Source organism: Caenorhabditis elegans, chromosome V (genome assembly GCF_000002985.6).
Source record: "Caenorhabditis elegans chromosome V".
In the NCBI taxonomy this organism is placed as follows: Eukaryota; Metazoa; Nematoda; class Chromadorea; order Rhabditida; family Rhabditidae; genus Caenorhabditis; species Caenorhabditis elegans.
In genome coordinates this window covers 6,198,231-6,220,020 of record NC_003283.11, presented here as the reverse complement: position 1 = coordinate 6,220,020, position 21,790 = coordinate 6,198,231, and the positions used below count along the sequence as shown (strand labels likewise).

General features: G+C 36.8%; 4 protein-coding genes, 4 non-coding genes and 1 pseudogene across 26 annotated transcripts in view; 4 read left to right on the top strand and 5 right to left on the bottom strand.

Moving 5' to 3' along the window:
- Positions 1-458: 458 nt before the first annotated feature.
- On the bottom strand, positions 459-1,887 carry str-206 (Serpentine receptor class r-10; the record flags this gene model as incomplete). The annotated part of the gene is made up of 4 exons (NM_072193.1): positions 459-917; positions 967-1,102; positions 1,148-1,282; positions 1,523-1,887. 4 exons carry the CDS (start codon positions 1,885-1,887, stop codon positions 459-461), a joined length of 1,095 nt encoding a protein of 364 aa, NP_504594.1.
- Positions 1,888-2,356: 469 nt separating this feature from the next.
- On the bottom strand, positions 2,357-11,136 carry rme-1 (Dynamin-type G domain-containing protein; the record flags this gene model as incomplete). Of its 9 annotated transcripts, NM_001380664.2 has the most annotated exons (9): positions 2,373-2,862; positions 2,971-3,232; positions 3,527-3,541; positions 3,603-3,736; positions 3,786-4,465; positions 4,615-4,954; positions 5,012-5,194; positions 8,869-9,334; positions 9,551-9,853. In NM_001380664.2, the coding sequence occupies 9 exons, from the start codon at positions 9,743-9,745 to the stop codon at positions 2,762-2,764; spliced, it is 2,376 nt and encodes a 791-aa protein (NP_001367910.1). The 9 variants fall into 9 exon arrangements, with proteins under 9 accessions (NP_001379996.1, NP_001367910.1, NP_001379997.1 ...); NM_001392527.1 differs by lacking the exon at positions 3,527-3,541 and having other exon boundaries at positions 2,357-2,862; positions 9,551-9,922; NM_001356657.3 differs by lacking the exon at positions 9,551-9,853 and having other exon boundaries at positions 2,762-2,862; positions 8,869-8,995.
- On the top strand, positions 6,090-6,305 carry W06H8.15. Its single transcript, NR_068852.1, has one exon. It is a non-coding gene; the product is annotated as an Unclassified non-coding RNA W06H8.15 (non-coding RNA).
- Positions 11,137-11,459: 323 nt separating the features above from the next.
- W06H8.2 (NADH:flavin oxidoreductase/NADH oxidase N-terminal domain-containing protein) lies at positions 11,460-13,266 on the bottom strand. The gene is made up of 3 exons (NM_072188.4): positions 12,918-13,266; positions 12,185-12,871; positions 11,460-11,969 (listed from the first exon to the last, which is right to left on the bottom strand). The coding sequence occupies exons 1-3, from the start codon at positions 13,161-13,163 to the stop codon at positions 11,541-11,543; spliced, it is 1,362 nt and encodes a 453-aa protein (NP_504589.1). The 5' UTR covers positions 13,164-13,266; the 3' UTR covers positions 11,460-11,540.
- A 620-nt stretch (positions 13,267-13,886) lies between these two features.
- Positions 13,887-15,146, top strand: W06H8.4 (annotated as a pseudogene). Its single transcript has 4 exons — positions 13,887-14,103; positions 14,154-14,399; positions 14,442-15,022; positions 15,075-15,146. Coding segments are annotated over exons 1-4 (1,116 nt in total).
- A 422-nt stretch (positions 15,147-15,568) lies between these two features.
- On the bottom strand, positions 15,569-15,856 carry W06H8.10. The gene has a single exon (NR_068851.1). It is a non-coding gene; the product is annotated as an Unclassified non-coding RNA W06H8.10 (non-coding RNA).
- W06H8.9 lies at positions 15,850-15,989 on the top strand. Its single transcript, NR_068850.1, has one exon. It is a non-coding gene; the product is annotated as an Unclassified non-coding RNA W06H8.9 (non-coding RNA).
- Positions 15,990-17,102: 1,113 nt separating this feature from the next.
- W06H8.11 lies at positions 17,103-17,268 on the bottom strand. Its single transcript, NR_068849.1, has one exon. It is a non-coding gene; the product is annotated as an Unclassified non-coding RNA W06H8.11 (non-coding RNA).
- A 120-nt stretch (positions 17,269-17,388) lies between these two features.
- ttn-1 overlaps positions 17,389-21,790 on the top strand; it is a gene marked incomplete at both ends in the record, with an annotated part of 81,724 nt that continues 77,322 nt past the window's right edge. For 3 of the 10 annotated variants that reach the window (NM_001359768.3, NM_001380658.2, NM_001359767.3), the window contains 8 exons: positions 17,488-17,611; positions 17,676-17,947; positions 17,995-18,133; positions 18,185-18,535; positions 18,730-18,969; positions 19,103-20,380; positions 20,509-21,470; positions 21,529-21,698. In NM_001359768.3, coding sequence (NP_001346715.1) covers positions 17,488-17,611; positions 17,676-17,947; positions 17,995-18,133; positions 18,185-18,535; positions 18,730-18,969; positions 19,103-20,380; positions 20,509-21,470; positions 21,529-21,698 — 3,536 coding nt within the window. Of the gene's footprint in view, positions 17,612-17,675; positions 17,948-17,994; positions 18,134-18,184; positions 18,536-18,729; positions 18,970-19,102; positions 20,381-20,508; positions 21,471-21,528; positions 21,699-21,790 lie in introns of all 10 variants that reach the window. The other 7 variants (NM_001359765.3, NM_001359766.3, NM_001380656.1 and 4 more) reach the window with 5 other exon arrangements.

The following is a 21,790-nucleotide window of genomic DNA, read 5'->3' as shown; positions in this document are numbered from 1 at the left end:
TGCACATCTGAAATTCCATATTCACCATTATTCTCAGTTTAAAAAATTTTGAAAACCAGTGCACATTTGAAATTCCATATTCACCATTATTCTCAGTTTAAAAATTTTTGAAAACCAGTGCACATTTGAAATTCCATATTCTCCATTATTCTCAGTTTAAAAATTTTTGAAAACCAGTGCACATTTGAAATTCCCTATTCTCCATTATTCTCAGTTTAAAAATTTTTGAAAACCAGTGCACATTTGAAATTCCATATTCTCCATTATTCTCAGTTTAAAAATTTTTGAAAACCAGTGCACATTTGAAATTCCCTATTCTCCATTATTCTCAGTTTAAAAATTTTTGAAAACCAGTGCACATTTGAAATTCCATATTCACCATCATTGTCAGTTTTGAAATTTTTGAAAATAAAAAAATTTATTAGAAAACTCAAAAACATGTTCACAAACTGTCGAATTTAAAGGACCTCTCCCCATACTGAAGTTACACCATTTTCTGGAATACTTGATGATCTTCTGTCACTGACTTCCACATTTGCTACTTTTGATGAATATTTTTTCTTCAATTTAATACAGCATTGGATTGGAGCCAAACAGAAATTTTTAACACCTTCTCGATAGTTTTTGATGATTAATATGCTTGGCAATGGATCTATAGCAGGGTAAAAAGCAATTGTGATAGATGCTAGGTTGCTTAATCGACCGAATCCTCTGTTCAGAAGTGCTCCAGAATATGAAATAAGAAGTGGAAAATGCATTAGACTAATTGGAATGACAGTTTGACACACTAATGCAGCGAAAAACTGTCTTTGCAGTGCGCGATATTGTGGTGAATATCCACTAGAGAGTGATTGTAGATCAGATAGTGCTTTATAACACTTCCAGCCAAAATAGAAAATTGTACAGAGAGATGAACCCTGAAAGTGAAAAAGACAAAAAATGTACATAGTTGTATAAGATAGCTACCATAATCAAAGATGCTCCAAACAAAGTTATCAATACATCCCAATCTAATAGGAATTTACCATTTTCATCAAAGAAATACGGACCAATATAGACAACTTCGTCAACTGACAAACCAAATGTTTCCATTAAGTTATTTCTGATATTATTGTTTTTGGTAAAAAAAAGGAAAATATTCTGAAACCTTATATAATTTGTTAGGACATCTTTTGGTCCACAGCAAATTAATGCAACTGTTCCCCAGATAAATCCGTTGATAATTGGCATCAACATCCAGAGAATAAGAGTAGGACCATTGAATGTTGAGATGTAAGAGTTTCTGGAAAATCTTGCTATGCATTCTTTTTGTTTTGAAAAAGTTGAGTACAAGACGTATTTCAATTTTTCCTAGCTTTTCAAAATTCAAATATATGTATCTTAGTTGTCGTGTGTCCTATACATATATTGTTAACTGACAAAATATTTCTTAAGTATTTCTCTATCGCTTCATAGGCGATTATTTATTGATATATATATTACTAGAGCAAATACAGTAACCCAGATAAATATTTCTACTTACCCGCTAACAGCTAGATACCGATATATAAAATGAATCCCAAAAATAGCCATTGAAGATCCAAAGAATCCACACCAAACAGCTTGCATAATCAATGCATTTTGTTTATTCAAAAATGTATGGGTAAGTGGAGTCATTATAAAAAATGAGGATCCATAGGAATGCATTACTGGAACTACGATATAGTCGACGATCGAGTAGCAAATTTCAAAAATTGAAATAAAATTCATCAAATATTTGTAAGTACCCAACTGCTTTGGAGATTTCAGTTGAATCAAAATCATGAGAATTCCGTTGCAGAAAAGCGATAAAAGAACGAATGCGGTTAGGACATGGTACTGAAATTGGAGCCACGTAGATTCAATCATTGTTTTCAGAAAACTTGACTGTAGTACAATAATACAAGGCGTATAAGGAAGGTATACGAAACGAGTGGCACGCCAAATATGCTCGAGTATGCCTGGAAACTTCTTCAATAACAATTAAAATATTAATTGTATTCTCAATGGTGGTTTTTAAAATCCTTTGAGATTGTAATCGTAGACAGATCAGCAGACTAAACTGAACATTTATCAAGAGATTTGGTACTATACGATATTTCTGTTTTTGGTAACATAGATTGAGTTGAATATATTCCAAATGTAAATACAAATAAGATGCAGAATTAAAACGTTACAGTATGACAAATCTTTCCGGCTATACTCTCGAGTGATGTGCTCTTTGATCAAAAACAGCAATTATAATTATCAGCATCTCCAAGTCTAACAGGATTTATTTATCAGCTCATATTCCGAGTGTGCATTGGCGCCAAAGTCCTATTGTAAATGAAAACATCTCATATATTTATAAACTGTTTTAAAATGCAAATTCTTTATTAAAATCACTCGATGTGTGGGGTGTGGGGTGCGGGTGAGAGGGTCAAGGCAAAAGTCAACTCGAATACCATGAAGCAGTCGACCATATTTTTTTGCGAAATTAGAGGCAATAAATTATTTTTTTTAGATGGAAGGGTCGGAGAAAAAACAAAAAAAAATAATAGGGGGAAATGAACATGGGATGTGAATTATGCATTCAAAGCATTCTATAAATGTAGAGTGAAAATTTGGAAGGGAAGGTGAGAGAAGGGGGTCGTATCACAAAACACGTTTGCTTGATTCATATTAACTAGATAGGACATTTTCGGTAAAACAATTGAATTTTTTTGGTTTCGGTATTCATTGAAAACTAATAAGTGAAATGTTTTCATTCATCGTTGTCGTTGAGCGATGGGTAGACTGGATCTTGCTCTCCACGTTTTGATGGTGGGATGAGATGTTTTGGCAGCTCACTTGGAATCTCGTGTCCTGAAAAAAATGATCTTATTATTGTAATATTTGTAAGATCAATTTAAAAATATTTATTTGAAAATCTTCCAGTTCAAATTTTGCTGAAATTAAACTTAAAAGGCTTACCTTCCAATTTCAAATTGATCAAATAGTTGGCAAGTGCAAACTCGTCAGCATCCAACTGTCCATCCTTGTCAATATCAGCCAATTTCCATACTTTTCCGAGCACTGAGTTTGGTAATTTGCTCTTAACCATGTGCTCCTTGGCAGCTCTTCCGCTGAGATATCCGTTAACTGGTCCGAGACTTTCGAATGTCGAGTCGGCAGTTGTGCGTTCCCGACTAACAACCCATTCGGCTTCGTCGGCTCCCTTGTCGAATCCTTCTCCCTGAAAATTAAAAAAAATTAGGTGATCGTGTTTCGTTGTGGAAAAAGGAAAGGGATTGTGTGTAAGGTAAAAAAGAAATGGGATAATAAGCGAGAAGTGAGGTGGGACGATTTTACACACATTTCATCAACAATAGTGCTCAATTAGTCGAACACAATTTTGATTAATAATTAATCAAATCCACAAGCTCCAAAGGGTACAGTTCTAGAACAGAAAGCATAGAGTCACTCCTCCAACTCATGCCACTCTATTCCATTTAAAACCTATCCGCCACCAAAAACTAAATCAGCTCACCCAGCGTGCATCATACTAAAATAATTATATTTGAGACAATACTGTATGGACAGTATGCAGGAAATCTAATACTTACACGTCCGAAACCGAACGGAGTTTCTGCTTCTGTTGTTTGGCTGAAGGCTCCTCCTCTGACAGTTGGATCGGCGCTTCCGTTTGATCCTGCTGGGGCTGCGGCTTCTTCCTTTGGAATTTGAGCCATCAATCGTGCTGAAAATAATACAAAGATAATTATTCATAAGCCTATCCTGATACAAACCTATATCAGTGGCAAGCATTCCATCGACAACCTCCAAAAGCTTTGGCTTGAGTGGATTGAATTTGCTAAAGTCCTGTGTTTGAAGCTTCTCTCTCATCTTGTTCACATCTGGGAAGTCTCCTGGAGATATATTGTGTTCTCTCTGGAGTTGCTCGTAGATCTTGTCAAGATTTTGGATCAAATCCTTCTTCTTCTTATCCTTTCCGATCATCGATGGCATTTGCTTACGAAGCTCAGCAATAATGTATGCGTGAACCTTGGCGAGACGAGCTCTCTTGATCAGATCGTTCAACTTTCGGAGAGCAGCGTTACGTGGCAATGCTTGAAGATCTTGGAACAGGTCGTGCTGCTCGTCTTGGAAAAGTCGACGATTGAGATCGTAGTGAAGTGGATGATCCCAGAATGATCCCAAATAGACACGTGAAACTTCTGGAGTTTTGAATACTTTTCCCAGTGACCACATCAGAGCTCCGTAGACTCTCATCAACTGTTGATGATCAACCATGTCTGACTTGTTGAGAACAATTCGTATTTTATCCTCGTTTCCAGCCAATGCTTCAATACATCTCTTGAACTCATCGGAAATGTCAAGCTTGTGAGCATCGAAAAGAAGAATGATACGATCGACACGTTCAGCGAACCACTCTAAAACTCCAGTGAAATCATATCCGCGATCGATTCTGGAATAAAAAAGTATTTTTATTTTTGCATCGTGGAAATTCGATCCAACAAGCATTCGTTTTTGTAAACAAATAAGTTATTGGAGCTTCATCAAATGGGGACAACTCCTTGAAAGTAGTGTTCCGATTATTTAAAAATTAAAACAAACCTTTGCTTTTCTCCGGATAAGATTCCAGGTGTATCAACGATCGTTACACTTTCGAGAACTTGATTTGGAAGAGTCGAGCACTGGAATCGATTCAAAAATGCGTTTCCGAATCCTGACAGAGCACGGAACTGCTTCTTTGCGTCAACAACAAGAGCATTTCCAGGAATGCTTCCTTCTTCATCACCATGCATCACAGCAATGAATCTGTCGGTGGTTGGCTCTGGACCGATTCGGATTCCTGGGAAATCGGACTCGAGGAGGTAACGGATGAAAGTCGTTTTTCCGGTCGAATATTGCCCGACGAGCAGGATCATTGGTTTGGCATCGAAATCCGGATCATCTGAAAAGAAGGAACGTTATTTTGAAAATATAAATATGCTAAATAATTTCAAATTACCGAGAGCTGGGCTGTGAAAGTCGTGAAACTTGTGGAATTCTTCAAGAGGCAGGAGTTTCTGCTTGTAAATCTTGCGGAGACCTTCGGAAACCGTCTCCAAAACTTCCTTGTTCTTCTTTTTTGACGAATCACCACCAAGCCACGAAAACATACTTCTCGTCTTCTTTTTCTTTTGTCCTTCTTCTGAAAACTGATAAAATTAAGAATAAATCATGAGATTTTGATTAAAACTAATGTTAAATTTATTTATTTAAAATTTACCAAGATGTTGAGGAGGTGAGAATTGGCGGAAAATTGAACGGAACATGTGAGATATTTCAAGAAATTAAGGAAATTTCGCGGGAGGAAAACAAAAACAAGCGAGTAACAAAATGTGTTTCGTATATGCGTCTTAAGGTTACTGTAGAAAGTAAAGTTGCAGGCCTAGACTTACTCTCATCCATTTTTCGTTTTTTGTTATAAAAAGTTATTTTTAATATTAAAAATAGTTTTTGTTTGAGAAAAATAAAATGAATCGAGATCTGACGTAAATTTTCAACAGAAATTCGATTTCCGTGGTGGTGGTGAATAAATATGTACAGCTGGAATTGAAAAACTAAAAAAAAAAACACAGTAAACGACATTACTTTAACAAAAAAAAAACGAAGATTCTCAATATTTTGGTTAGAAAACCTAATAAATTCTGAATTTTAAATTGATGTAACACTGAAAAAAAAAAGAAGTTATCTACAGAAAAATACCGAGCTTGAAGTGATACAAGTTTCGTCATCCTAAGTTCGAAAAAACTGAAAATTCTTCTAGATTTTCCGGCCAATTTATAGAATGACTAAATTCAGAATCCCCCAGTGAGACCCAAAGAAATCGAAATTGCGAAATAGGGGCTCTATTCTCGTGTTGAACTGAAACCAAGTGAGTCATCATAGCCGCCAGCCAACAATCAGGCGGTGTGAGAGAGTGGGACTTTCACGAAATGTGGTAAGAGACGCAGATACTGACAGACGACTAGTGTGTTCATTCACTGTGTGAACAGAGATGTAGGCGAATGGACACAGAGAGGGCAGAGATGACGTGGCGGCCTATTGATGATGATGCACTAACTGGGAGGAGGATCGTAAAACAAACAGGAAATATCAATAGAAAATTAGAACATTTAGAACATCAATTAGAGACCGTCAATTGGTTTTGAAATTAGATGGGTTGAGAAAATTTATGTTAATTGAGTGATTAGAATGCTAAAGATCATTAGGAACTGGTCAATGTAGTATCAGAAGCTTGAGACTGAAGTCATATTCTTTGAGGAATGTTTTATTCATCTTAAAAGGCTCATGAATTATATGAAATCGGGAACACAGTACAATCATCTGGTCACATCAATAGTTGACGTTCTATACATGACAAATTGCCGAGAGAGCGTAAAAATCAAGAATCACAGAAAAAGAGGAAAAATTAGAAATGGATCAGGTAGTCGAATCGAGAAAATAGATCGACCGACAGACTGCGCAAAAGCCAGACAAGAGAGTCTAAGGACCAAGTAGACCGCAGACGAAAAAGTCAAAATAATACGCGAACTGACCACCATCACCCACCGGCCGAACTGCAAAGATCTTATGGGGAAAAAAAGAGAACACACACAAAAAAAGCATTGTCGGAATTGCTTGCTGTGAATGGTTTTTGTTGGAAAACCAGCGCATATATCAAATGGTCGCAGTGTAAATATGAAACCACAATATTTGCTTGGAATTTCATGGAACTGATGAATAAGTAGGACAAATTGTGTTAGATTTAGTCAAATTAAATTGAAATTAGTAACTAAATATAATTAAAATATGCAATCAATAGAATGACGTATAGTAGTATTCTGCGTTCCAACTAGAAATCGACATAAAAATATTTTGTTGTAAAATCACGAGGTTGCTTGAGAAATAACATAATACAATTTCAACACAATAACAATTCAATTGCTCTAACTACAATATTTTCTGTATAATCGGTGTCCTGTTCCACTAGATAGAAAATTGAAAAGGTAAAAGTTGTGTTGAACTAATTCAACTTTTCATGTTTGGAGTGTGAATCGTAACTGAAATTCCGAAAAACTATCTAACAATAAGTCAAAAACTTTAAAGAAAATCACCCGGAAATAACAAACTTCAAATGCATTACCTATAGGTATACAGTAGTCAAAATCAAAAACTAAACCACTATCAATCAAGAGACCCAACTCAAAAATTCTTTGGAAGAAATAAAATTGAAAGCAGGCCGGAAGAGAAAAGTTTAGTTTGAGTTTATATAACGTGAATGCTCTCGCTTTCTCTTTCAACGGAGCACTGAACTCTAGCAACTGCTTGTGCACTATCGATTCCACAGGGGTCATGCATCAAGAAAAATGAGACAACCGCAAGCGGACGATGTTTGAGACGATTTGGTAGAAGGAGGAAAGAATTGAATCAAAATAAAGTAACCGATTTGTTATTTCATTGAATTGTTCGAGTAGGGGGATGGAAGAAACGAAAAGAAGAGAAAAAAGAAGAAAAGAAAAAGAAAGATGCGATGATTGCGGCATGATGATTAGCTCGTTAGACCGTGTGAATTTTTCAAAAAATGGAGAATTTATCAAAATTTCAAAATATAAATAGAACGTTGGAGCTAGAAAGCTTGAAATGTTTGAAAAAAATACACCATATAGAACCTGGAAACCATGTTTCGTTTGCCTTTTGAACGAGAATATGAGATGATTTACAAGAAAATTTTCAAGAAATTCAAGCTTTCAAGCGTTTGATTAATATCTCGTGAAATTGAGGTGAAATTGAAAATCATATAATGTCAAATACAAAAAATATAAACTTGAAGGTAGAGCTAAAAATAATTTTTGATTTTCTCGTTCTTTTATCAGAAACTTCTGGATTTGAAAGCCATAACTAGATTATCAAAATATAACGCGATTGAAAAGTCTGCCGTTTCACAACCTAAAAACCTTACCTTGATCATCAATTTTATAACTTTTCCAAAAAACTCGGACGCTATCCATTTAGGTGTTAGAGTTTCTAAAAATGATCATTTTCTGTTCATACTTACCAAAAAGATTACTCATTTCGAAATGCCCGAAAAAATAGAACAGATACCGATCAGTTGGTCACGTCAAAATTCTTGTAATACTTATAAAAGTTTTGTTCTCGCGCTATGACGGGCGGTCTTGTCTCTTTTGCCTCTCAACGGAGCAAACATAAAACAGTTTGCACACAATTATTTACAAGTTAGCAGAGCACATGGTGTTCCAGTACTGGGAGGATGTGAAAGAAAAGTTGTATAGCGAGAGTATGAAAATGCGTTGATTGGCACTGACCAAATGTTTATCAGTGTGACCTGTCAACGAATGATGCTCACAATGATAAAGAATAATGCAAAGTGCAGCTCTTTAAGCAAAAAGGTTTGAAGTTCCATTTGTCAGGAATTTTTTCAATCAATGGAAAATCGAACTGTGTGGGAAGAATAGCAAGTGTCTGCAGGATAGAAACTCCAAATAGAAAAGGAATGGCATTGGGAAATGCTTTTGAAAAGCGTTCTTTCGTTTTCCAGAATGAAAACAAAGAAAAGTGATGCAATGGTTTTTTGATATGCACTGTCATCTTCAGATTCAGAAAAAAACCTCTGCCTATATAATCTGTCAAAGTCAAATAGTGGGGTGCAATACTAATAGGGAAAGGTTGTTTTAAACTTTCGAACTGCGATCGCAGATCGACATTGGGATTTGGCAGGAAAAATACTAAATTTGATAGCCACATTACTCCAACTAGTTGTTTAAAAAAGTGCAGAAAAGTAGACGCATAAAACATTATATGAACAAAAATCTACAAATCTACCTCTAACCGGCTCCATATACTTTGCAAGTTTAGGTGATGCTTTTGGGGTCATCATAGATGCCCTTGCAATCGAAAGCCGCCTGATTGGCCTGTCAGCAGCAACTGGAACTTGCTGCTGAGCTCTCATTTTTGGAACCGGAGTTTCTTCTTCTTTGAGGCCTGAGATCTTAACTTCTTCGATCACTTCCTTCTTTACTTCAGTAATTTCTACGGAAGTATTGACGACTTCAATTTCTTCTTCAACTGTTTCAGGAACTTTCTCAAGTTCAGAGATTTCTTCTTCTTGGTGGATTTCTTTTTTAGAAGTTTCCGGAGTTTCCGATTCTACTGGAACTTGTGCCGGTTCTTTATGTTCTTCAACAACTCTCCCTAGATCTTCGTCTTTTTCGACTTCACTTCTTTCTGATAAATCTTCAGTCTCTGCGTTCAGCTCCTCAAAACTGGAACTTGATACCGATCCGGAAATCTGAAAATCGTTACAATTTATTTAAAGTGGTGAAAAAAAAATCCTAAAAGTGCACAGTACAAATTTCTTGCTACTGCTTCATTTTGGTGGAAGCCGACCTTTTGCAAAAACGCAAAATTAAAACCAAATGTGACAGGGTTGGAGAGAAAATGTAAACATTATGAAAATTTGTGTATACCAAAAATAAATTAATCAAAAGTAAAACGAAATACCCACCTCATTTTTTGAATTGACACCTTCCAATGACGCTACATTCTGCTCATCAAAGACCGAATCGATTTTCTTCATTTGCCCTTCTATTCTGTCGGTTTGTGTTGCCTCCTGCTCTTCTTTCGTGGAGCTATTAATGACAATGACGGGTGGCGCGGGTGCCTCGTTTATTTTGTGTTCTTCACTATTCACAGACTCCATCGATACTTTTGTTGTAAGAGGAATAGGAAATGATCCAGTAAAAAGTCGATGAAATGTTCCAAGTTTCGAGGCAAAAAACTGTCAAGAAGAGAAGCGAGGCGGAGACAAGTTTCGCACACTTTTTTTGTTATCAATTTTTATTTCGCGACAATTCACTTTGCAAAGAAAAAAAAGCATAAGGAGAACAATGATAACAGGAGGAAACATTCCAGAACATGATGAAATACAAATAGAATTAAAAATAGGAAATGACTCACCAATTTCACCTCCGAATGGGTTTGTTGAAGAGAATCTCTCAGAAGTTTTTTCAAAGGGATTGGTGCTTTTCTTACGGAATATAACCAGAGTTTTATCGATATCTTCGTCTGTTACTGTTGGTCGACAAAGTTGACATCCCATAGGTTTTGAGTGGAGTCAAAAATTAATAGATCATTTAAAGGTAAGCGGGAGAATATTCAATTTGAAAAGAGCTGATTTTCTGATGAAATAGGATGTAACAAGTGTGAGAAGAGAGATTCAATAGAGATTATGATTCACATTGAATGAAAAATGTTAATTTAGATGACCAAAGATTAGAATGTAAAGCTGAAAAACAACATTTTTAAAAGTTGATTATAAAACGATGTGTAAATTTTTTGTTGTGCTTAAGCAATACACATAAAAAGTTGTGCAACGTGGCCTAATAAAAAATCACAAAAAATGATATGAATTAATTAAATCAGGTGAATTCAGGAATTTTTTGTGCCAAGGTTGAATGTTCGAGGTGAATTTTATCACCCAAAGAATTATATCCAAAAGTGGTACACTTGAAAACTTTAATGAGCTCTACGAGTAATTATATATGTAGTTCAAAAATATTCGTTTCAAATGCACAGAAATGGGCACATTTGTGAGCGAACATTGAATTGAGTGGATGCGCAAACATACGATGTTTTCTTTCTTTCTGATAAACCAAGAAGAATCAATCCAAAACTTAATCATTATAAAATTAATACAAAAACAATTAACCAAAATATTGTTAAAAATAAATAAAATATTGCTACAAACTATAAGAAATCCAACAATTTTGATATCCCCGTCGACAAAACGGTCAATGTTTGAACATAAATGTGGCTGCCTTCCGAAAAGCGGCACACAAACGAACAAAACAAAAATCGATGCGGATTCCCATATTTCGTATACATTTTTCCCAATATTATGGACAAAATCATAGTTGCGTAGGTGTTAAAATTCAGAAAAAACTCTATTATCAAAACTCTTTCAATTATTTTCAAACAAAATTAGAGCTTCAAAAATTTTGCACAGCTACGTCATTTCTCACCTTCATAATCTGGATAGAACGTAATTTCATTTCGATTAGCTCGTGGAACAGTACGGAAAAAATTATACATTTTATACAATAATGACAGTCGTGAATGGAAACTTTTGAAGGTTTTAACTTCGTTTTTTCAGTAGATGATAGTGTCAATTGTACGCTGTTTATGTAAATCCTATTGACGTAATATTGGATTTTTTCAATGCATTGATCAATTGTGTTTCATTCAATATTCCCGTAGAATGGCTCTATGATTCAATCAAATAATTTCGAGTTTACGGTTTTTTTGACAGTTTCTTCTAAAAGAATTCCAGATTATTTCCCCACCTTACACAAGAAAATAAATCCTAACCTGAAACTTCGACAGATTTATGAAAAATGATGGATGTATGAAACAAGTAAATCAACAATAATTTATTTACATTTATGTATCTCGCTACAAATTTATTTTGAAAAAAACAGATTAAAAACATGCATAATTTATGCTTTCACTCCTTCGAATGTGATCACATTTGGAATTGCGACACCTCGAGATGCTTGAATTTTCAAAAGTTCGGCGAATTCTTCAACTGCTTTTCCAAATCTTTTCACAGTATCTTCATCACTGAAGTCACTGAGTCCGTAAGTGACATCATTGTTTGCTTCTTTCAGCGAGTTCCGTCCCATTTGTTCAATTTGAGTGTTGCTCGCAAGAAGTGAGAGGACAAATTCACTTTGATCAATTGCATCGAAGACAGCTGAAGGGGCCAACTTTTGCAGAATTTTCTTTGGGAGATCTGGCTCCGCAGTAATCGGTCTACCCAAACCAATTCCTTGTGTGGCTCCGGATTTGATAGCTTCAACCATTGCGTTAACTGTACGGAAACCTCCAGTCAAGTAGACAACTGTGTTTTTGAAAACTGGGCGAATCTGAAAAAAAAACATGATAAAAATTAGTACCGCACGGAACCGAGAAAGAAGTTATTTAGGGGTAGAGTATATGTATGCCCCTATAATGTCCAATTAAAAACAATTAAAACTTACAATTAGTTAAATTTAAAACTCTCAGAAAAATACTAAAATATTATCAGAAATTGTTCAAAAGGTTCAGTGGGACTATCTACTTTCAATGCTGATGTCCTTACCTTTTCAGCGAATTCCAGGAAGAATGCCTCTCTTCGTTTTGTAGATTCTTTGAGATGCTGGAATGCCAGTTGTTCATAAGTTCCACCGGACAATTCAACAAAGTCAAATCCAATATTTTCATAAGCCCTGCACATTTCAATAGCATCATCCACAGTTGTTCCCTCTGATTGAAATTCAACTGAATTGGTCTTCAACCCAATCAAAAAACCTGTAGAAGCTGGAATTTCTTTTCTAATTGCATCAAATATTTCCAGAACAATTCGTTGTCTATTTGAAACTGAGCCACCATAATGATCGGTTCTCTTATTAGTAGTGGGCGATGTGAATTGAGCCAACAGGTATCCGTGAGCTCCATGAAGCTGTACTCCGTCGAATCCAGTTTCATAGGCATATTTCGCTGCATAAACAAAACGTTCAATGACTTCTGTTTTAATTTGTTCAGGTGTTAATGGGACGGGTTTTCCAAATCCAATAAAACGAACTTCCTTATCCAATTGAACATCGGATGCAGAGAACGGAGTTTTATTTACAGTTATTGGAGTTTGTCGACCACCATGAGAGAGTTGGACAACCGCGAGAGCACCGTCTTGTTTGGTAACATTTGCCCATTTTTTATAGGCTTCCCGACGAGCTGGAGTTTCACCTTCTTTGAAAATCATTGCATTTCCTGGAGCTTCCAGATGGACCTGAAACAAAAATTGTGATTTTTAAAATCAACAGTAAAACACTTACAGGTGAGACTTGCACGTTACCTGTGAGAATGACTCCAAACTGTCCATTTCCCCATTTGTCGTACACATTGATAATCTCTTGTGTTGGAACTCCATTGGCTCCTGGAGTTGATGGATCAAATATTGAAAGCATTTCAGTTAATGCGGCTTTCAAAAAACGGTTCTGAGCAATTTTCCCACTTGGAAACTTTAGATGTTCACCGAGAATAGAGGATTCAGGGGCAGCAGTTGGGAAACGACGAACCATGATTTCAAGTCAAGTTCAATAAGTGGAGAGTTCAATTAGTTGTGACATTGTGAAAAACCAACCAGTTTAAATAATAGGTGATGACAAAATATATTTGATCTATTGAGAAAGATGCGGAGTATGTGTCCTATGAGAGACGCAGAGTAAGTCAATGTGAACTTACAAGACCGTCTGACGAAATAGGATGACAATACATGATAAGTCAAAGAGACTACCGGTGTTTTGCTTACAAGTCCAAACCGTACTTTGGTGTTTGCAGTTTTCATACATGTATTGAATTCTTAGTGTTTTAATGACATGTGAAAATAAAATAAAAAAATTGGTGAAGTTTGAAAAAATTTGGTTCAGTGGAGTAGGTTGGAAATTTAGATCCCTGGGGCAAAAATTCCGCAATGATTCTTTCGCCGCAGCGATTTTCATCAAAGTTCTTTAAAGCAAGTTTTGAAGCTTCGGAGTCAATTAGGCAAATTTGAGGTTACAAGTTGAGCAGTAGAAACGGTTGTTGGGAAAAAAGTACAGGCTTTCCAACTCTGGCTGAATCAACTGGAAAGACCAATGCAGTGAAAACGTGCCAGGGATAGTTTCCCAAACTTTCAAATGGAAAATATGTTTGAGTAAAACTGTTTTGGAAAAAAATTCCCGTGAACATTAAAATTGATTTTCAATGACATGTTGTTTTGAAACGTGTTCACTCATGTTTTTACTATCAATATTATTTTGGTTATGAGACTTGGCTGTGTACTGTTATCGCTGACGGTTTTGACCGTATCCTTGTCACCGGAAACAACCAGCCTCAAACCCCCTGCACAAGCTTCTCTACCAGTATCGTCACCGACAAGACCTGCTGTCAGTTCTACCAGTAAAACTACGCCGCATACAACTTTAAAACCAAGAACTACTAAAAAGTCAACTGCTTCGAACAAAGAGCGCAAAGATCCAAGTAAGTAATTTAGAATAATGGGAATACATTTATCACCGAATTTTTTTCAGATTGCCCATTTGGATCACCATTGAAACCAACTACTGGATGCTCGAACCAACACGAATGTCAAACTTCAATGAATTTGAATGCATATTGCTCACCAAAGGAAATATGTTGTCAGGAGACAGAAGGGGGAAATCAGTCATTATGTTATGATAGAAGACTACCACTTTTTGGAGAGCCTAAGTGTAAAACTAATTCAGATTGCTATTATGCAGGCGGCATTTGCAAATCAGAGCATTGCTGTCCGAATTGTAAGTTTTTATTGAACTGGCCCAAAAAAATTAATATTTCAGTTCACTACATTACCAACGAGCCGCTTCGACCTCCAACTCACTTTTACACAAGTAATTATTCGTGTGAGCCAGGAGATCCAATTCCCTCTGGATTTCATTTCGCCTATTGTTCGAATGTCTCCAAAACAATTGCTTATTTGGGTGTCGTTGACAGTTGTGGTTACATTTAAAAAATCGTTAAAGAAGCCAAATGCCGAAAGGACTCTGATTGTTATTCAGGATATATTTGTGCCTGGATTGTGGATGGTGGAGTGTGTTTCAGGAATCCGGAGCTTTGTTCAGTATACTTATCATATTACCATGTTGTATTTTCATTCACATTTGCGTCTCTTCTCTTCATGCTCCTCTACTTTTTATCAAAAGCAATTTATGAGTATCCAGAGAAATTCAGCAAAATGCTTCCATTTTTGGAATGGCAACTATTCGATGTGACATTGAAAAGTCAAGAAAAAGCATTGGAAATCTATAAACCAACGGAAATGTCGCCAGATCAGATTAAAAATATTCTAGAAATTGTGGAAAGGAAAGCATGGAAAGAAGAGGAAAAATCGATGAGAAAGTCAGGTTTCGAGTATGTACTTGTAAGTTTTTTTTTAATTGTAAAACAAAAAAAAACAACTCCTAAAATTTTAGAATTGGTTCGGTTATATGGTTGATGACTCTGAAGATGAAAAAGATGATGATGAGCTGTTCCAGGGAGGATAATTTTGGATCTAATACCGCTGCATTAATATTTCTCACGGAATGTTAACTTTTTATTTGATTAACTAATAATATACAAAAAACTGCTGAAATTTTAATGCAAATGCTTTTTTTTTGTAAATGAATTCTTGAAAAATGTTTGTGAAAATATTGTGAATGGTTTCAGAAAGATGTTTGCCATATAATTGAGCGGAATACTCAGGAAAGTTATTTTGAATGTTTTCAGTGTCTTTTTATCAAAACTTTAACGACCTATGAAAACTCCTGTAGGAAATCAGGAGTGGCGTCGCACTGGATAAAAATTTAGTTGCCAAGCGTTTCAGAGAAACACGGAAACCCTGCACATTGGAATTTACTTATGTCACCTCATTTTTGACAGCTAGGCTCTAATTCTGCACAACATGTTCTCTCGATCTTGTGTCGTTCTCAACGTTCACGTTCATTTATTGATGAGCTCCCGGTTTGCTGTGTTGTGTGTGCAGATAGCCCACGAGAGCCGCTGCCGCCGCCCCCCTCGACACCGCGAAACTCTTTGGAGCACATTTGTTGTATTACACAGTTAACCCAACACCTCCGTCGTCTCCACGGCACCAGTGATCTCTCTTCGTTGGAAGGTTCTTGAGGATTCGTGAATTTTCACGAAAGACGCAGACGTGTCCAGAAATCAGATTGAATTGAATCTCAGTTTTGCGGCGGAAGACGACATTTACAATGAAGGGATCCCGATGAGATGATGGAAACTAAGACGCAGGAATATGAAGGACCTTGAAATCTAGGACCCTCTCTTTTCTTCAAGCAAAGTGATGATGATCGGAGCGCAAATTCTTCATTTTGACTAGCTATTTCAAAATTATATTGATTTTTCTATGGTTCTCTAGACTCTAGCTACCTGTCGAAATCTCTGAATCAATAGAGACTTCAAGATGATTAGTAGTTCTGATCTTCGAACATTTTTGAGCTGAAGTTAAGTGCAACACCTTTCTCCTTCTTCTAAATGAGCTAGATTTCCAGTAGAAAATAGTAAAGAAAGTCTGCAGTCCGATGTATGCTTTGGACAGAAAACATGTGTGGAACAACCCTCTCCGACGATTATTCCATTTCAAAACCCATCACATTTGCAAATTATGGGGACTCTTCGTTCCTTCATTGCTTCTGATTCCTCGATCTTTTTCTCTCTTTTGTTAAGCTCAGTAGCTAAAAGTTCTTTTCATTTTGTAATGAAAATCATTGAAAAGTTTCATAACACTGTCGGCATATAAAAATTCTATTTTCAAATCGTTTTTCTTTTATTTTTCAAATTTATAAACTTGAAGCAAAAAATCTTTAATACCAAAACTGTTAAATTAGCTTGAAAATCAAAATGGAAAAATAACCGAAAAATCTGAAATATTTAAAGTTTGAAAAAATGTGTACCTATTTACAAGTTTTACAAAATTTGGGAATACATTTTTATTGCGACCAGATTCCCAAAGTGATCTTAAAAATTGTTCGTTGTGAAGATTTAGTGCCTTCAAAAATATTTATCGAATCAGGTGACAGTTTTTAGAAACTGATTCTAGGAAAGTCTTTTTCGGAAATATTCTACCAAGTCTTCCACAATTTGTTTGTTTTATGTTAAGAAAAAAAGTTAAGAAAAATAAAATTAAGAAAATAAAAGTTAAGAAAAATAAAATTGTACGAAAAATTAAATTACGTCAACTATGCTCACCTCCACAATTCGATTGTTTTTGAATCCGTCTTTAAAAATTTGGCACGTAAAATTTTTTGTACTACAACATTTTGAACTGAACCATGTCAACTTTGTGGAATCCTTCTTTTGTTATTTATGGAAGTTTGCGAAGAATGATACAATTCCAAGATAATTCACATAAAAAGTTTTGAAAATTTTACTGTGAAATATTGACATATTGCCCATTTGTGTAAAACAGCTCTTGAACTTTTGTTCCGAACAAATCCCATTTTTAAAACTCGTGGGAGGGGATGACCCGAGTTGCGGCAAAGTCCTTCGGCTCCCCGGGATCCCCCGCTCATCCCATCATCACTCCTTACCCCTTCATCAATCACCTTAGACAACGCTCTCTTCTTGTCTCTGTCTCATCAAATCCCTTGCTCTTTTGGTGGCTCCTGCTAAACTTCTAGTAGTTGCTGCTGCCAACAGGTCCCCTCATGTCTCCTTATCTCTCTCGGTGTCCTTCATTCATTTCCGTCGTTCCATTGAGCTTAAAGTGATAAATAAGTAAATTGTTTTCAGACTACAAAGTAAGAAGAACAAAGTAGTAAAACAAATAATTAGTTATAAGATCAAACGAATCGAAAGGTAACGAAACGAGGCCCTCTCACAAACATGGAGGGCAACGAGAAGAAAGGAGGAGGCCTTCCACCAACTCAACAACGTCATCTGAACATTGACACAACAGTTGGAGGAAGTATCTCCCAGCCAGTGAGCCCATCAATGAGTTATTCAACTGGTAAGATTTGATACATTTCGAATCTATAAAACTATTAGCAGCGAAAAACAAATTCAATTTTCAGACCGAGAGACAGTAATGAGAAGTGCAAGTGGTCACGCAACAGTCGCCGAAACCCATCTCATCCGTTCAATCGGTTCCCAATCCCAGTCATATACAGAAGAACATTGGAGCTCTGAAATCACCAGCTTTGTTGCATTAGCACCACCAAAGTTCATTCAAGTTATCAAAGCTTATCGAGTTCACTCAACTGACACGATTAGTTTGGTGGTGGAAGTAGCAAGTGATCCGCCTGCTATCTTCGAATGGTTTTACAATGAGAAATCTGTTCTTCAAGTGAGTGTTGCAGAAATATTTTTAAAAGTATAACAACTTCGTTTCAGGACCGGGATCGTTTCCAAGTTGGGCATGGTATAAACATCAGCCGGCTGAAAGTAAGCCGACCAGAGCAAGGAGTTTACAAATGTGTGACACGAAACCCGGCCGGAGTGAGCACAAGTTATGGATATATAACTGTGAACGGTATTCTTCAAATTTTATTTAAAAAATAATGAAACAATGGAAAATTTGCAGCCGATCGTGAACATTTATCATCTTCCAAGGAAGATATGAGACTCCAACGTCAACACTCCGTAACTTACCATCAAGCTCCTCGATTCTTGACCCAAGTGCCCAACTTGTTCGTCACTGCAGGAAGCAACGTGATCATCGATGTTGAAGTTGATGCTAATCCACCAGCAAGATTCTCTTGGTTTGTCAATGGAAAAGAGTACAGAGATTCGATTCATGGAGTCGAAATGTTCTCACCGGACGTCAATCGCAGCGTCGTCCGATTCTCAATTCCAGTGGCTGGAGAGTACAAGGTGGTAGCATCGAATGTACACGGATCCGCCATGTCTTGTGGACATGTTGATATTCAAAAAGGTAAGTTTTTTTTATTTCGGAGTTTATGAAAAAATTTTTGGGTGTCAAGAAAGACGAACTGATGGCAAATTGGAAAAATTCCAAATTGAATTTAAAAAAAAACTTGTTCAAAGTTTGCTTTAAAAATTAATATGAACTCTACACAGAACTTTCTTCCAAAATACATTTCCATTAAAACAAAAACATTTTTTCAGTCATTGAACTGGAGGAATCTACATTAACAACATCGACCACTGCCTTTGACCCAATGACAACTTCCATGAGAGCTCTTGGAAACAACGGTCGCAATTCTAGACAAGCAGTAAATATGTTCGAGTTGAATTATACCCAACGGTCCAGCAGCGTTCCAAGGGGTGTACGTCATCTTGAATCACATATCGAGGTTTCTAATATGACTGGAGAGGAAAAGAAAACCCAACAACAGACGAGAACTGGTAAGTCTCGATCGTTATTTTTCTTGAAGCGTTTTTATAATTGCCATGGCTTAGTTCCGAGTGCTTTTTCTGATTTCTTTTGAAGTCTTTTTTCCAATAACTTTTCTTTGCCATGCATGCAATTTTGTTACAGATGCAGCCAGTATCGTCGAATCAAGATTCCATCCACAACCACCAAAGCCTCCCAGAGCGGGAACCTCAAGACGTTTCCTGCCAGAACCACCGAAATTTGTCACAACTCTTCCATCCGTCATAACCGTGAACGCGGAAGAGAAATTAGTCTTATCAGTTGACGTGCAGGCAATTCCAGCAGCGGAATTCGCTTGGCATGTGAACGGATTTGAAGTGAAAAAGAGTCAAAGTGTTGTTTTACTTGATGAACATAATAAATCAACTCTTGTTCTGCATCCACCAGTAAAACAAGGAAAATATAAGGTCACCGCAAGAAATGATGTTGGAAGTGATTCTGTTACAACGCAAGTTACACGAATCGGAGAGGTCAAAGATGGAGCTGGATCTGAACCACCCGATATTGTAGAATCAGCAGTGACCGTTACATGTTCTCATGAAGAAGATGTTGGATCCCATTCATCACTGCAAACTGTTCGAAGAATTCAAGAAATGCAAGAAGAAGATGAGGTTGATCCAATCAAACCATTTATCGAAGCTACGAGTCCAAAAGTCAAGGAATCCGTTGAGCATCCATTCGCCAATATTTTAAATCCGAAGAAACGCGAAGAAAGACTATCTCCATCTGGAAAAGGAAAACATCTTCTATTTGCTCCAAGAATCACTGCTCACCCCAGTGAGTCAGTATTCAAAATTCTCGATGGATCACCTTTGAAACTCCGAGTCATGGCATCATCTCTTCCACCTGCAACCTTCCTGTGGATGCTCAATAACTTTGAGTTGAGAAGCAATCAAAATGTAACAATTCGAAATGATGAGGAAAATTCGTCAGAAATTGAATTCCAAAAGGCACCAAATGGAAATGTGACAGTATCTGCAAAGAACCATCTCGGAGAAGACAGATGGACAGGAAAAGTAATTTTGCAATACGAGAGTCCACCACCTGGTCAGAAAATCACTACTATCGAGAAAGTGACAGAATCTTGGACATTAGAAGAGGCAGTGATCACACAAGTCGTTCCAACAGCAGCCGATCCAGGAGATCGCATTGTGATTATTGTCCGATTCGATGAAAACAAGACATCCAACTGCCAATTCAACTGGACTATCAATGGAGTTAACATTGAGAAACTAGAGGAAAATCTAGTAGCAGTTGAATCAACTGAATTCGAGTCATCTCTGATTGTAGAGAAACTCGAAGAACAACTTTGTGGAGAAGTGGTGTGCGTAGTGAAAAATCAGCACGGCGAGGTGTTTTCTTCATCAGCTCACCTTAGAATCCGTGAGTCTTATTCTTACTTTACAATAACCATATTTATTTTTCCTAATATCAACCAAATTACTAAACTTTTTTAAAATTTGAATCGTTTTTCCTTTGAAATGATAACGATTTAATACCTTTTTTTTCAGGAGACGATGATTCATCATTTGAAATTGTCCCTCCAAATCTTCCAGAAGAGTGTGCTCCAAAAATAGTTGAGCCATTACATTCTGCAAGTTTTCTGGACGGTCAAGCAATGTCTCTCCGATGCAAAATCACTGCCAATCCATCCGCAGCTGTTGTTTGGTCAAAGGATGATGTTAATGTTGAGGACTGGGTTCTCAACAAGGATGTCACCACGACAGTCCTAGATGGAGGTGTTTGTGAACTTCTTAATCCAGAGTGTTTTGCTGAAGATGCTGGTCTTTACAAATGTACTGCAACCAACCCACATGGAACTGCTGAAACAGCGGCATTTATCAATGTAGAAGGAGCTGAGTATATTAAGGATCACGAAGAAGCAGAGATTTCGGAATCAGTTCTTACTGATGATGTTCATATCATCCTGCCCCCGAAATTCATTGAAACACTTACTGCTGAAACTGATAACTTCCAGCAATTAGGATACGTTCGAATGGTAGCCACCGTTCGTTCCGTTGCTCCAATTACAGTATCATGGCAGAAGGATGGAATGGATATTTATGAAAACGAAAAATACGAAGTTATGCAGTTTGCTGATGGAGCACAAATTCTCACTATTCGTGCCCCAACCAATTTGGATTCTGGAGTTTACACTTGCACTGCCGAGTCGGAGCATGGTGTGAGCAACAGTAGTTGTCAAGTTGAGTTAACGATAAGTGCAGAATCAAGCCCGGAGAGCTTTGAAAAAGTAGAAATTACTCCACCAGAAGAAGTCAAAGAAACCGGTATTGATGACGATATTGAAGTTATTTTGAAGGAAGAAGTCAGTGGAACTGCTCAAATTGAGAAGCGAGAGGAGGAATTCAAGCTTCTCGTGAAAGTCGCTGATCAAGTTGCCAGTACGTTGGTTGCGAACGTGTTTCTGGAGGCGGTTCATGAGGCTGTCAAAAAGATCGTCGAGACAGAAGACGTGAGTTTGAGACTGAAAATTTAAAATAATGTGTTTCGATATACATTTGATTTTGCAGGAGGAAGAAGACAACCAGATTGAAGCAACTCAAGAACCACGTTTTGAAACCAGCACAGATGAGTACCATGTCAAAGAAAATGGTACCATCAAAATGGCTGCGACAATCAGTGGACATCCAACTCCATTCTTGGAGTGGTACTTTGGAGAGGAAAAACTTCAAGTGTCACAGTGAGTTTCAGTTTTTTTTTTCAATTTGCAAATGTAAAAAAAAACGCCATTTAAGTTTTTTTGCAACTTTTTTATTGTTCAAACCTCAATGA

What these genes read in the sequence shown, in the direction of transcription:
- W06H8.2 (NM_072188.4), bottom strand. Translation starts at nt 13,163, where the DNA reads ATGGTTCGTCGTTTCCCAACTGCTGCCCCTGAATCCTCTATTCTCGGT. An exon ending in GTAACGTGCAAGTCTCACCT is followed by an intron (nt 12,872 to 12,917) that starts GTAAGTGTTTTA and finishes TTTTTGTTTCAG; the next exon opens with GTCCATCTGGAAGCTCCAGG. An exon ending in TCCTGGAATTCGCTGAAAAG is followed by an intron (nt 11,970 to 12,184) that starts GTAAGGACATCA and finishes TTTTTTTTTCAG; the next exon opens with ATTCGCCCAGTTTTCAAAAA.